This window comes from Balearica regulorum, chromosome 2 (genome assembly GCF_011004875.1).
Source record: "Balearica regulorum gibbericeps isolate bBalReg1 chromosome 2, bBalReg1.pri, whole genome shotgun sequence".
NCBI classification, from domain to species: domain Eukaryota; kingdom Metazoa; phylum Chordata; class Aves; order Gruiformes; family Gruidae; genus Balearica; species Balearica regulorum.
The window spans coordinates 111,347,495-111,362,781 of NC_046185.1; the positions used below are offsets into that span (position 1 = coordinate 111,347,495).

The window sequence follows — 15,287 nt, forward strand, 5'->3', positions numbered from 1 at the left end:
GAGGAAATTAACAAACATTTTTAAGAGGGCACTGCTCCCCCTCTTTCTGTGCGTGATGTAGGTATCTGTTTTGAAACAGTTTAAGTCGGTGGAATAGTGTGGAATCACAAAGTTTGTCCGTGTTACAAAACTGTTTTTGATGTGGTGTTCAGCAAGATTACGGATTGCAGCCTGCAAGAACTGACCTTAAGTAGTTTGAATATTTGTGCAATTGCATTGTAATTTGGAAAGGTGCCTCACTGATTGATTCCTATAATTATTTCATTTAGGTCCTTTATTAAAAATTAATAATGATCTGACAGTTTCTTAATTACATATGTCATGATTATTTTGAAGGAAGACAAATGCAGTGTTTTAAAAGTAAAGTAACCTTAAAATGTGAAAATTGCCGTGTCCACACCACTGTATTTCAGTTGAGGAAATTTATATTAAAAGTAATGGTGAATGAGTTTAGCAATGTAAACTGTAGGCAGCCTCCTGAGAGTTTGTTTATATAATGAAGGTTTGGGTTTAACTAGCTAGTATGTAAATACTTTCAGTTTGGTGTATAGCCCAATTCTAAAAACATAAATAATAGTAACTATGAGGGAAGGCTATTTTAAGGGGGAGGATTATTTCTTTAAAAGCAGGATTATGTGATTTTGAATGAGTAAGAAGAATGAGTAAGAAAAGGACTCCCTCAGTGTATATATATTCTTTTAAGCAGCAGTGGAAGCAAAACTATGGCTTAAGGTGCCTAAATGAATGCACTCTTGCATTCCGATAATTGCAGATGGTTTTCAGTAGGACATGCTGTTTAACAAAGCATTTCTGCGGAAGTACTACAAAACAAAGGCATCACCTGCATTTTCCTGCTGAAGTGGAGTAATGTTTTTGGCTGAGAAGGCATGCAGTGGCCAAGACAGCATTTACTGCTCTAAGTAATCTTTAGTTGTGAAAGATATCTTGTGTGTTTTCAAACACAAAACCATTTTGTAACTGAGAAATTAAAAGTAATCGATGGTTATAAATAATTTCTGTGTATTTTGGAATCAGTGTTAGAGAAAGCAAAATACTCGAGTTTTGAGATATCATTATAATTTGTTCATCTTGCAGATTACTTAATTTTTTTAAGAAGATAAATGTGTGCATTTGGTGCTGACCCCTGAAAGTTTCAGTTACACTTCCTGCCTCGTTTTTGGGAAAGCTATTCCATTACCTGCTCTCCGTAGCATGTTTGAATTTCATCCTGCACATTCAAGGGAGGAATGGCATGTTTTTATGTTGCAGAGTGTTAGTGAAAAGTTAGTCATCTTTTCCTGATAAATAAGGAATCTGATGGTTATTAAAGCAGGATTTATTTGGAGTTATGGAAGGAAGCAGTTTAATGATCAGTTTTGCATGCACTCAACTATATGGAGACAGTAATGTACAAAGAAGAAGCAGACTTGAAGGAAAAGTGAATCAATGAGTCATGAAATCCTCAGGAAAACCTTAGTAATGGAATGTTAATGCTTTTAGACTATAGTAGATTATCTTAAAAGTCAGACTTTTCTTCTTTATGCAATTGTTGTAAATCCCTAGCTAAAGAATACTTTGAAGAAGGCTTTAGTTTTTCTGGCACTCATATTCCGTAGTCATTCTGATTGTTTTGGAAGATTCAAGAAGTTTTCTGCCAACTTGCAGTTAGGCAATTAAAATGCTAAAATGGCTACAGAAGAAGCTTTTTATTCAACAAAAGGTTCAGCTGTAATAATGATTTCAAGTTGTCTTTTAACCACAGGTTTTATAGACGTCCTCCCTTTAGACTTTGTCATTTTTATAAGGGAATTGATTTGTTATACTTTAAAATCAAATAAAATGAGACAGAATAAACAAAAATAGGGCATGGGTGCTGCTGCAAACTTTTCAAGTTCTTTCAGTGCATTTTTCATCTTTACTTTTATTTGATAGGTCTGTGAAATAGAGCTGTAGACTGGCAAAGACTTTAAATGAAATTTCACACTTTGATGATTTTTTTTTTAACTTTGATATATTGACAGCAAAAGGAGCTGCAAAGCTTTTATATAACTTGAGCAGTAACGCCAAGCAGCAGTCAAACGTCTCTATGCATTTGTGTTTAACTGCAGAAGAAAAACATGTCCATGGGCAGTAGAGGGTTCTTATCAACTCCCTAATCCCAGATCCCAGCAAACCTTGAGGGCATGCCTCAGATCTTGCTGAAATCATTGTAGACTCTCACAGTTTGCAGATTAAATATGCTATGTGTTCCTGGCTCCAACAACAGTTTTATGAGCTCACTAAGCTTCCTGTTTTAAGATCCTTTTCTGAAGTTTTTAGGAGCTGCTAAAGGCGATGCTGTCTATGGCAAGTGGTACTTGTTAATTCAGAGACACTTTAGATATTTCATTCTGTCTGTAAAAATAGCCAAAATTGCTATTTTCAAATTGGAAGTCGAGTTACACTGAAAAAAAGAGCCCCTTTAAAGGAGGAGTGTGTTGTTTTAATGTGTTTGTCAGTACACAAGGTTACAAAGTTTATATGAGGCTTGATTTGTTTTATGGGGGCTTGACTTTGACTGGGCTCTTTAAAGGGAGACTTTTTCAGTTGTAGTTCTAAGCACAATGCAGCTTTTAGTACATAATTTCTGTGCCTCTTTTAACCAATTGTATTTGTAGCAGCTCATTAAACATACCTTTGAAGTTCTCATTCTCCTCGAAGTGTCGAAGAAGGGAAAATGTATTCTGCCAAGGGTGAGTTTCAGTGAATCAGGTAGTTAACCCTGGGATTTGTTGACCCTTCAGAACAAATGGTGTTGCACCTCAAATTCTGGGTCCGTTCTTCTTTTCTAGCTGCTAAATAGTTAACTCTTATGTTTTATTCACTGTAATCATGTTTATCTATTTGATGTAATAGTTTTAATTAAAAAGGAAAATACTTACTGCCCAACAACATGTGTCACGTTATTCCCGAGAGAACTTGAGCCAATTTTGTGCTTAAAGGTTATTCAATGAATGAAATTTTGAAAGCCCATTTGTCAAGGTACTGCACGGTTTCTGTTAGTTTTCAACCCCCAAATTCATTGTCTGCATGGCCCAGTCGTTAGTCATCAGTGTATTAGTGCTGCCTTCAGGCAATGCTGCCCAGCACTTCTTCACACCATTATAGCTCTAAAAGTGTACTCTGCCGACTTGTAGAATTACTGCTCTGATTTCCGCTTGGCTGGGTTTGAGGTAAGTCCCCTCCCTACCTTCCAGCTCACTCTAATCCCTGCTTTCTTTTAAGCCCGCTTTCTGCAGAGATTTAGGGGAAAACTTTCTTAAAGATTGCGCTGGCATCATGCTGTGGTTTTGTTGTGGTATATGCTGTACATATAAATTGTACCTGCATTAACCTTGAAAGTGTATTAAATTGGCTGCTGATCTGAAGAGTTGGTTTCTCTCTTTTTAAGAACAAAACAAGAAACAAGACAATACATTGATCTTAAAAATGCCTGCAAGATTATTTAGATTACAACAAGGGGCGAACTAATTGGGGTAGAATGCATTTGTCTCTATATAGTTGCTGAGTGTCAGAACTGATAATATCAGAATCCACTACCAAGAGATCTGACTGAATAATTTTCTTAACTGAAGTTCCCACTCTAATGTCAAGTTATTTTTTTGCACTGATTACCAAGACAATTAACTTTTTTTTTTTTTTTAATGATGGTCAAAATGCTGCTGTATTTTTTTTGGTATCTGATGTTTAGGTCAGGGCTAAAGGACCCAGCTAACCTTTTGGTGGTTTAGAGCTGAACCTCCCCCAAATATGTTTCCTGCTTTGTATGATACTCTGTTTTCCTTACATACAAATCTGTTAATGTCAAGAAAATCAACTGCTTGTAAAGAGTACTTCATCCAGCTGCCGAGAGAATAGAGCCTTCATTAAATAAGATGTATGAATACCTGAAACCGAATAGTCAGAAACACAGATCAAGTTAGTGTCACTTCAGTACAATGTCTGCTGCTCCAAACGGCGTATATTAAAATGAAATCCTAGCACTACTGATTCTTAACTAACAGGACATGTGGTTTGGTATGGTTTTGCTTGGCTCTTCCATTCACTGTGGATGTTTTTTTCTGGGAAAATAAGACAGCTGTATAATTTTATGATTACACTATTTGAACAGGGATAGTGGATTGCAAAGTAATTTATACTGCAGCAGTTCAGCGTTGTGCTGTTGTATTTTGTCAAGTTACAAAAACGTGAAGGAATCACGATGCAGTTTTACTGCTACTGTGAGACAGGTGTAAAACCTAAAGTAAACCGTAAAAGCTGAAGATAAAGTTTTATAAAGTACCTTTCACACTTGGAAGTTCTTCCTGGATATACGGAGCTTTCCTAGCTCTTTTACGTGTTAAAACATCTGTGTTGGGTTAGAACATGAAATTCTGGATGAAGGCATCCCTTAACCTGAAAGTACGCTGAGGAGATAAACAGGCTTCCAGGAGAGGGACTGGTGATCAAAACATGGCACTTTCAAAAACGTTCTACTTGATTCCTTTAATCTTGTTTTAAAATGCTAATTGTGATATATGGAATACAGTCTTTTCTTCTTTCATTTGCATATCGTAAGTTGGAAACAGAAGGCACATCTTTGCAATAGATGTATATTAAATATATTCTTCCTTGAGCTCAGTTCCTGTATAGATTGGCATTGATATATAGATCTAGTTTTGATTTTAAGGAAACTTTCATCTATTGGGATTGATGAGATAAAGCAAAAAGTGTGAAGAAAGCGGTCATGCCAATGGAATTCACGTTTAGCTCTGGTGCTCTAAATTAGAATATTTCTGCATTTTTCTGTGGCAGTTGTAGTGACTTTTGATTTGATGAACTAAATAAATCTTGATGCAAAGCACACCCATTACAGATGTTTGTAATTTGCTTCACCAACGACAAACCGGCAATGGAAAGGAGAAAACATCCTATATCTTCACCATAAGTGTTGCTAGTGCTAATAACAGTATCAGCAGAGGAAGTCAGGGTTTCTTATCAAGGCAGCAAGTCTTGCTGGTTGTCCTCCTCTCTGTCCTTTCACATCTTGAGCATATGAGCACTCTAATTCAGGTTCCATAAACCAAGTGTTTTACAGAAGGAACTTACAGTGCTGTTACTGAAGTTTTGTTTTGGATTTAATGCTGCTGAATTCCTGAAGAAAGATAGGGGCAAAAACTGAGTGCAGACTTGGTAGGGAAGTTTGAAGTGTCACTGCTCATTTTAACCTATTGCTACAAACAGTAAAGTCCACAGGAGATTTGCCCCTGTGCTAATTCTTTTACAGTTAATCTTACTTTGACATAATTATTAGAGTTTTTTCTAGGACACATAAGATTGCAAAACAAGCAGTAACTCAGCTTACTCTGAATTTTCTAGCAATATTAGGCAGTTTAATTGGCAGGAGTTCTGATTTTTAAGGGTAAGTGCATTACTGTTTTTAAACCCATGCCCCTCCCCAAATATATTTACAGATTTGGAGACTTGGAAAAATTAAATGTGGCACTATTTTTTTGAAAAATAACCTTTGTTCTTTCAATTGTCTGTATTTAGATAGTTGGTAAGAGAGTCAAAGTTAAAATGAGGAATAAAGAAACCCAGGACCACGTGATTAAAATAGGAAATGCTTAGATGCAGAGTTAATGACCTGTTTGGTTGGTTTTGGTTGTGGAGTTGGGTTTGTTGTGGTTTGGGTTTTTTTTTTCATTTTAAAGTTGTTACCTTAAAGACACTTGAATAACCAATGGATTATAAATTTTTACCTCAGAGGATACATTTTATCTGAAATGTAAAGCCACTAAGATGTGTTTTAAGTTCCAGCTCTGTATCCCTCAGCTTTGTGTTGCATGTCCCCAAACAACAACTTCTGCGAGGGATGGGCTGTTCGGATACAGACAGTTCGATCCGAATCCTAAGGCGTTTTTATCCATTAAATTCTGTTTACTGGGTAAGAAACTATGAATCACTTCTTTCCTGGTGGAAAGCTGTTTTATTTACATACAGAATTTAATCTGTTGAAGTAATAGTAAAAACATTTAATTGGGGTTATACTTAACAGCTTTCTAAATCCCCTAACAAAAGTAGAGATCACCTACTTGTAAGAGTATGTGAGTGATGTGTATTAAAAGCAACTGAGGTGCTGCCTCAATAGAAAGTGCCACTTACAGTTCCTACTGTATGTGTACTTTTAAAATATTTCCAGAATTTTTGGCAATCCAGTTTATCTGTAGCAGAAAGATGTAAGCAAATGTAATTCCTCTGGAGTGCAACAAATACTACACTTGATCAGTAGTTCAGTGTACACCATAGAATAGTTTCTCACTTAGGATCTTAATCACGAGGATGCTAATAGCACTGCTTTGCCTAGCTGATTGCCTTTGTGTTTGTGATCCTGCATTATTGTTGCCACAAGCTATTTAACCTATCAGGAACAGATCAGATCATCATTAACCAGGCTTTAGGTCTAGTTGTTTTTCAGTCTTTGGGAGGGGGAAGAAATCAAAGGAATGTAACACAGGAGAAGACAGCAGATAGTAGTGAATTTGGAAAGACTGTATTAATACATGTGGTGCCCTGTAACTTGGGGTGTTTTTAATTTCAAGCAACAAATCTGTCTATCTGATTCTATGGGGGGGGGGTTGTTGTTTTTTCTTTTCTTTTTTTAAATTTTATTTTGCATTTCAAAACAGATTTTGGAGAAGCATGCAGTTTGCAACTAGCACATTTATAGATCTTGCATGTGATTTAAATGGAGCTAAGTATTATGAAGTGTGAGGTAACTTTTTTCCCCAACTTTTTAATGGTTTGTTTTGCTTTTATATATAGCTGATGTAAGACTATCATTTGTGCTGTTTATATCGGTCTTAGTCTTACTGTGACCAGCTGGCTCAACAGCGAAGAATCTGAACAAAATTTGCCCAGTAGTTAATGGGGGTTGCAGAATTCTGGTTTATCTTGCAAAGAAGTGAGAAAAGATAAAATTATTTGAAAAATATATAGTGTTCAGATTAGTTCCTACAGCTATTATAAAAATGATGAGGGCTACCAGAGGTTAATGTTACAAGTGGAAGATATTTCTTAAAATACCTGAGCGCTTGTGTATTTTTCAGCAAGTACTGTCAGGGGTTACTCTGACAATGCAGCTTTGCCAGCAGGTTTAATGGAATGCGATGCTGAAATCTGGGAGGGGTTTGGACGTTAAACGTACCTGAATGAAGCCTGTATATATCAGTGTGAAATAGCTCCCATATAATAGCATAAGATTGTCTCATGTAAATTTTGCATTTGAATGTATCTGAACAAGACAGATTTTTTTTTTTTTTTTTTTTTTTATCCTTAAATAATCCCAAGGAACAGTGTAACCGGTTTTGATAAAATTGATAAAGGGTTCTTTATGGTTGAGAGAGACTGTAATTTCCTGATTGTTCTTCATGCCTCCCCTTGTGTTTTTCACTTTCATACAGTTGTGCTGTTCAAGATGTATTGTATCCCCAAAGACTGCTTCCAGTAGTGTGGATCAAAGTCGTACCTATGAACACCCTAAATACCCAGAGTCATTTCTGAAAAATTAAACATGCTATGTTTGCTTGCACGCTGATTGGGGCACTCTGGTTGCTGATAGCAATCAGTATGAACTTCCCTACTGCTGATGTAATGATGATGAATGCTGTGACACTGCTATTTCAGACAGCTCTTCTCAGCGGATGCAAACCACTTGTTAATGAATTGAATACAACTACAGCAGCATCGAATAAAACAGGGAAAGGACTTTTTTTTTTTTTTTTTTAAAGCCAACACATTAAAAGATACCTCCTCAAAAATGTTACAAATAAAGGCAGAAGAAGGTTTAAGTTCCCAAGAAACATAAACCAGTCTAACATGCAAATTGAGAATTTTAGATGCTGATTCCTGCCCAAGCACTTCTACTGAAGCAAGTAGTCTTGCTGAAGTCACTGACCCTATTCCTATGAATAAAGATTTGCATGATCTGGTCTTTAACACTAACTTATTCAATATAAATGCAATGATTCTAAGAGTAATTCAGAGAGGAAAAGGAGCACAGAGCTGAAGATTTCTTGGAAAATGGAAGTGTATGTTCAGAAAGGGTCACGCTTCCTGCTCTTCCAAACAGAGGGCTGCTCCACTGGTTTTGGTTAGTTGGTACTGTGAGTAAATGAACAAAAAGATTTTTTTCTTCCCAGTATATTAATACAATTATTTTTACTACTGAGAGGCACAGTTTTATGACCAGCATACATAAGGACTGGAAATTATATGATTTCAAATTGCTTGAAAGAATTTTTTTGTTCGAAATACATTTCCAACATACTGCCATTTGTTGATACTCCTTTTAAAAGACACAGTTTTCCTCATTTAAGTAGTTCATCCCATTAGCTTGTTCCTAAAATTCCTCCAGTGTAGTATGCAATTGGTGAAAGTTTACATTTATGATTTAAAAAGAAGAGACACACCTGCAGGCAGGTTGCTGTTTTGAGAGGGATTAGGTTTAAAATGGGGATCTGGAATTAATTGTGCAGTGTGTTCAGGCTTTAGGGAAATTACAAAAGGTTCAAGCATGGTTGAATGGGAAAAAGCCATGAATGTTTGCTTTCAGGAAGGAATGTTTATCCCTCCATTTACCTATGAAAGTTCAGGCTTTTGCCCATATAGTGTTATAGTATTGTCTTGCCATTCACATGCACATGGAGATGCTGGATAGCCGACAGAAACTAGCTTTCTGGGTTTTTTTGAAAGCAGAGCTCCTTGCTGCAGAATAGATACATATTGTCTCAGGCCTGGGGGCAGGAACAGGGAAGTCACTGACCCACACGATGGGGAGAGCCTCGTACACCATAATATAAACCACTTCGTATGGTAATGTGAAGACGACGTCAGGGTGGTTGATTTTCAGAATGCTTTTTGATAGGGATTAGCAGCCAGTGGAAAGAAATCTTCACATCGTCCTGGATGGTTTTTTGTTTAGTGTTTTTTTTTTTTTTTTTGGTAGACAGCAATTCTCATACTTCAATTTCTGAGAGAAAATAAAAATCACAGCCAAAATTAAGGAGAATGATTCTAGAAGGCATGTGTGTCTGGTTTGTGTTTTCAACTTGGGCTTAAGTTTGTCTTAAGGAAAAAAAAAAAAAAAAAGATTTTGGGGGCACCATATTGATGTCCAATTGACTGCTTCCCTCTTAGGCACGCTTGACAAAACCTACCAAAACACATACCTCTAATTATTAGTTCTGCCATCTCTCCTGGCTTTCCTTACTCTCCCAGCCACACATATCACCATGTAGTTGGTCCGGCACCAGAGTGTAACTGGAGCTGCTGGAGTTCTTGCGGATGCCCTTGCCGCACGTGCGTAGGTTGGGAGCAGAGGAAGGAAGGCACCGGAGGAAACGTCTGCAGCACCGGGGCCATCGGCTCGTGGTGCAGGGTGTAGAGCCGAGGCAGAAAGTTTACTTTTGTGGTGTTCCCTCTTCCATGCTGACATGAATAAAAGCAGCCTTCTGGATGTAAGTTAAGCAGACATGAACCAGAACAGGTACCAAGAGCAGATGTTTATATTAGCTCATGGCCAATTCTGCAATTTTCTGACTGAAAATTCACTTGAAGCTGCTACTTCAGGAGTCTGTTCTCTACCATTACCCACACTAGGTAGCATAAAACAGGAAAGTGATAGAACGTGGTGGGAAATGTGGAATTATGTCTCTTAGTCTTCCCTCCATTAAAAAAAAAAAAAACAACCCCAAAACACCAGAAAAATCTCGTTGGTAGGAAAGAAAAAAATAGCCAAGAGAATGGATGGATGCCAATCTGAGCAGCCACGTGTTGCTCTGGAATTGCAGGTTATCCAAAGATGCTTTCTTGGGAGATTAAAGCTGTGTTAACTCCTTACGGTACCTTCGTCTCCTTTGTTTTCTGAGCAGTGGTAGGATCAGATTGTAACGGAGGCACTGTCCTGCCATGGTGGGGAGGGGAAGGAGGTGCAGATAACTGAGGGCTCCTCGCTCATGTCTGCACAGACGTCTGCGTGGCAGGAGGCGGTGGAACCACTGTAGATACCTGTCATCATTTTTGGTGACCTTTGCCCAAATGTTTCATGCCACTCTGCTGGCCTTGTGAAATGGGGGAAAAGTATGTGGCTTTTTCCTTTCTAGTTGAGTAGGGAGCATAATTGTTTCCTTTCATGACTTGTAGCCAAAAGAAACAGGCTTGTGAACCGAGGACAGAAGAAAATGGAGGACGAATTCTGCAGCTTCCCCCTCCAAGCTCTCACATGGTCAAACTCTTTGATGTAAATGAAAATGCTGCCTGAATGGCAGACTTGATCCTTAAAAGGCAAAACAAGAAAAATAACCACAACTGAAAATGTATAGCTTTTAAAATTCCTTCAGAGACAGCAGAAAAACATTACTCTTTTTAGAGATTATTAAATAACTCAAAGGAGGGTAGTCAGAGCACAAGAGGTTACATTCAAGGACTCGCTCACGCAGTGGCTGGAGGCTGGATAGAGGCAGATTTTGGTACTTACGTGGCCAGGGCTGTACAGAGAAAACAAGCATCATCTGCTTGGTGTGGGGTGAGCAGCTTGGCAGCAGTGCCACTGTCCTCCCAATTTCTGCCAACACAAGGGACTGAAAAACCTGAGAGATATATATATGGTAACATATATGGTAACTGACCAAAGCTGTGGGTGTTCTTGTGTGAGGTGTGCAAGGGGAGAAAGCATATGAGAAATTTGGAAAGGTGCCGTGTACAAACCTCGTATGAGATCTCTCCTCGAGGAAATTTGTGCTTTGCTGGGTACAAGCGAGGGCTGTTGCAAGTTGAGTATTGTTAGATCTCTCCTTCATATTTGAAGACACCTGACATTCCCCTTCGTGTTCTGTTTCGCAGATCACAATATACTTATAGCACTTTCACAGGTAGATCTTGAAAGTACTCTTATAAGTACTCTGCCATGGCGGGCAGAGCTTTGTTATTCCTGTTTTTAGCAAGGAAGAATCTCAAGGGAAGAAAAATGCCTAGCTGATGTTTAGACTAGTAGGTCAGTGGCAGAGAGTCTCTGATATCTAGTCCAATTCTCTGGCTGTGCTGCCTAGCTAAATAATGATTCATTTAGTGATTGGGCTCTTCTTTGATCCCAACTGTATAACAATGAGGCTTTGGAGTGTTTTATTGTGCTATTAAAAAGAACTCCTACTAGGGAGGTGGGAAGGGGAAGGTTTACTAGACAGCTGTGTTTGTGATGAATTGGCTTTGTAGCCCTTTTTATTTTTTGGTTTTGGGTTGGGTTTTTTTTTTTTTTTGGCCTGTCAGAATTGGGGAAACAGGTTGCTAATGTAATTACACTTCATTATAGTTTACTTTGTGGCTTGTTTTTAAGCCTTCGGGTTTTTAATTCATTTAAATGTTGTCCTAGAACAGTGCGACTTCCTTCCATTTCAGACCCCTTTAGCTAATGACTGCAGTGCTGCTCAGAGCTGAAAACACTTTATTTAGTATTCTTTGTTGTTGTTGTTGCATAGGATCGCATTCAAACTACCGTGGTACCCAGGTACTTCGGTGCTAAGCGTGGTGTGTGCTGAATGTTGATTTGTGCAAAGCTTACTTGGACAGACCGGCGTGCGTCAAGTTAAGCTGCAGACCAGTGCTTGGAAATGCTTGTGTTCTTCACTGCCCAAGATCCCTGCGGTCTCGGGGCCTGGCGTGGATACACTCCTGCACAAGCAGCGTTACCTTTTCGGAAGCTTCTGGGCTTCTTGGGTTTATGTCAGGAATGTAAAAGCTCTGAGAATGAGGAGTAGTGATCTGCGGGGTATAAAATGAATGTGTCACTGGAGATGACACCGAGAACAGCCAGGAAAGGCAGAATAACCAGACGCATACCTCTGCAGAGTTTTCCATTTTCAGCGTTTTCATGCAAAAGAAAGTGATCTCATTATCTGCCACTAGTGATAATATTTGCCTTTCCCTGTGGTTTTCAAGGTGTTGCTCCAATGCACTTTTGTTTGAGTTAGATTTCTGAACAAACAAAGTGAGAGATGTTTACACGAGTAGGACAAGGTGTAGAGATAGACAGGGTAATTCTTGCTGTAGTGTGTTCGGACAGCGTGAATGTCGAAATTTAAATATTTGGCTTCTATAGTCAACATGAAGGTCTGTCTTGATTTCTTTTGCATTGTTCCAAAGTGCTCCGAACATAGGAGAAGAATACTGGCTTTTTTCCCCTGGGTCCATTAAAACTCTAAAGGCTTGGAAAAAGTGGACCTGCCCACCAAGCAGCATAGTGGTTTGTGATGATGATTCTCTTTAAAGGGAAACATACCTATTTTTGGTGTTAGTGTTTCCTTCAATTCCTCAGGAATTCATGCATGCAAATATGATTTGATGGGCATCCAGAAATGGCCTGTGGACTGCTAATTCAGTTGTGGCGCAGGCTCTTCTTCAGATGAGAGATGTGAGAGGTTTTGGGCTAAACTTGTGAGTAGTATTTAAAGTTTATGACTCTCTTGTTTCATTCAGGTATTAGTACAAGGAGAGCTGAAGTAATGAGAAGTCATCATGGAGGCGCAGTCCCATAGCTCTACCACGACGGAGAAGAAAAAAGTGGAGAATTCCATCGTGAAATGCTCCAGTCGAACAGATGTCAGTGAGAAAGCTGTTGCCTCCAGCACAACTTCCAATGGTGAGTAACAGCAGGGATTTACTAGCAGCCAAACCTACAGTAATTTTATGTTCACTGCATTCCTTGTGAATTGAGCATTTGCACCTGGATCAGTGTTTGTTCTAAGGAAAGGCTAAAGAAAATGAACAAGGGGGGGTGGCGGTGGTGGAAAGTGGTAGGATACAATAAGGCCTGTTTTGGCATCAGGCGTAGGCTTTTTCTTCCAGATGTTCTAATTTGAGATGTAAATGTGCTAAGTTATTTATTATAGGAAGTTCCTGTTTTTGGCGTTTTGGAAATTGTCTTGATTAGCCTGGCAGGGCTTGTGAGTGCTTTGCATTTGGCCATTGAAATCTCTTACACTAGTTAGATAATTAGTTATTACAAAAGAGACAGAAGTAGCCCTGTCAAAATTAATGGCAAAGGGTTTTTTTTTCCTCTCTTCTTTTACAAATAAACTTGCTCCTCACAAAGGGCTGCACCCACCTCCCCAAAGTTCTTTAATGGCCAGGGACAAAACATCAAGCTATGAGTGTATCCTCCCATGAATTAATTTCAAAGTTGTGAATGTACAGCTTGTAGATTTGCAGAACTGGAGTAGTTTGCTTAACTCTCCCCAGAGATTACCTCACTTGACAATTTTACATATTCTCTGCCTTGCCGAAGAGTGTATAATCCCAGCCCTGGCCCTTTCATTGTTCACTGTAAGAGGGCTGCATTTATTGGTCCTATGAACGCAAAACTCCCTTTGCATTAGGAAAGAAAATTGTGCGAAAAGGTGTGGGCAGAGTTTCAACCTGTGGATTTTGAATAGCTGCAGAGAAACTGTTGGTTTTTGCAAATCAGTTTAATAATGGTTAAAACCAGAAGATGTCTTTCTGCATATTTTGGAGTCCTGGTGTATTCCTGGCAAAACATTTTCGGATCACCATTTCTGCATCCATCATGCTCACTCATCTGGGCTTCCAGGTCAAGTTCTCACTTTGGTATCTTGAAGAAAGGTTTCTGGTCTCTCAAAGAAACATGTATCTCCCACCAGACTAAAGCAGAAAATACATGAGTCCTACAGCCATACTAGAGGGGGATCTCTGTGGATCAGTAAAAATGAGATGGCACATGTCCCAGTATCCTTCTGTGTGACTGGACTTCAGATTCAAAGCAAACTCAGCACCTGCTGACCTCCTAGTTGGAGTTGATCCCCACGAGAGTATAGAAACTCTTGAGCAGCTATGGAAAAAGTTGCATCAGTTTTCTAAGGCATATGAAATTAGATCCTCAGCTGGTGTAAGTCAGCACAGATCCGTTGCTGTCAATAGAATTACAGTGGTTCACATTAGCTGAAGAGCTCCCCATTGTATTTTTTTTTCGATAATAGGATTTTCCACATTGGCCCAACTTTTCAAACAGATGCAGACTTAAACACATATGCGTATTCTTTGATGTGTCAGAGGTTTGTACTCAAACGATATTTGCACATACCTCTTACTGTTTGGGCTAGCTCTAATGTTGTCGTTAAACATTTAGATTTAGAGGACTAAAAATAAAGCCTTCAAGATGTTTTTGCTGAATTCTGACACTGATTTGCCCTGTGATCAAATATTTTTCTCTCTCTAGTCTACCTATAAGCTTTAACGGTAATAATAGTTCTTAACTACTTGCTTCATCTAGGTGGTGTATTACTGCATGGCAGGGGTGTCAAAATCCCAAGAGTTGGAATGATTCTAAGTCTAATGAATGACTAGAAATTTTTGTCACTGGAATTGTCCCCTATTAAGGGAATGAGATGCTAATGTACTACACATCCTGGGGCCTGAGGCTGCCTTTGGTTAAAGTAATGACAGTTACTTTTGTTTTCAATGGGTAAGCCTTGGTCTTGTTAGTCTCTGTATTTAGGGAAGTCAAGAGGATCTCCAAGGTCTGGGTTTCTAATCTGCCTTCATGTATAACCAAGCAAAGGACTTTCCAAACCAAGCAAAGGACTTTCCAGAGATACAGGGTTGGGCTTCAAAGGGATAAAAAATTTCATTCCTTCCTGGATATGAAAAATTTCCTCTTGGTGTAGAGACTCCATGGAACGTGTACCAAAACAAATACTAATACAACAAATACTTTAGGAACTTAAACATGAGTTTTACTGTTGCAATGTTTTAAAGTTTTGCTTCTTGCAGATGTGATTGTCATGATAATGAATTTTGGTTACAAGGACCAATTTGCATGAAAGCTGGAGCTTGCATACCATTTGCATCTTTTGTTCTTTAATGCTGGAAGGAGTATTACTACAGGAACATCATCAGTTGATATAAGACACCACTTCTACAAAACATGCAGGTTTTGTTGATTCAGTGCCTCTTTTTTTGCAGAGGGCTGTGGTAATGTTAAATGGTTGTGATTTGCATTTGAATGCTCTGTTAAACAAGGTAAGGTACCCTTAAAAATAACGAAAAGACAGAATGATCCTTGCTGGTTTTGTCAGAAGACTCTGCTGTCATTGCAGAGCAACATCTGCCTATCATACCAATGTCACCTTGTAAGCATGTCTAATATCAGCGCTTCTCTTCTTCTGGACAACACATTAATTAGCAAAGTTTGCAGGGTA

General features: G+C 38.6%; 1 protein-coding gene across 3 annotated transcripts in view; it reads left to right on the forward strand.

The window, feature by feature from the left end:
* Positions 1 to 15,287, forward strand: part of GLI3 (GLI family zinc finger 3) — a 214,166-nt gene that overhangs the window by 2,509 nt on the left and 196,370 nt on the right. For all 3 annotated transcript variants that reach the window (XM_075745325.1, XM_075745327.1, XM_075745326.1), the window contains exon 2: positions 12,550 to 12,712. In XM_075745325.1, coding sequence (XP_075601440.1) covers positions 12,589 to 12,712 — 124 coding nt within the window. In that variant the 5' untranslated portion in view covers positions 12,550 to 12,588. The remainder of the gene's footprint in view (positions 1 to 12,549; positions 12,713 to 15,287) is intronic.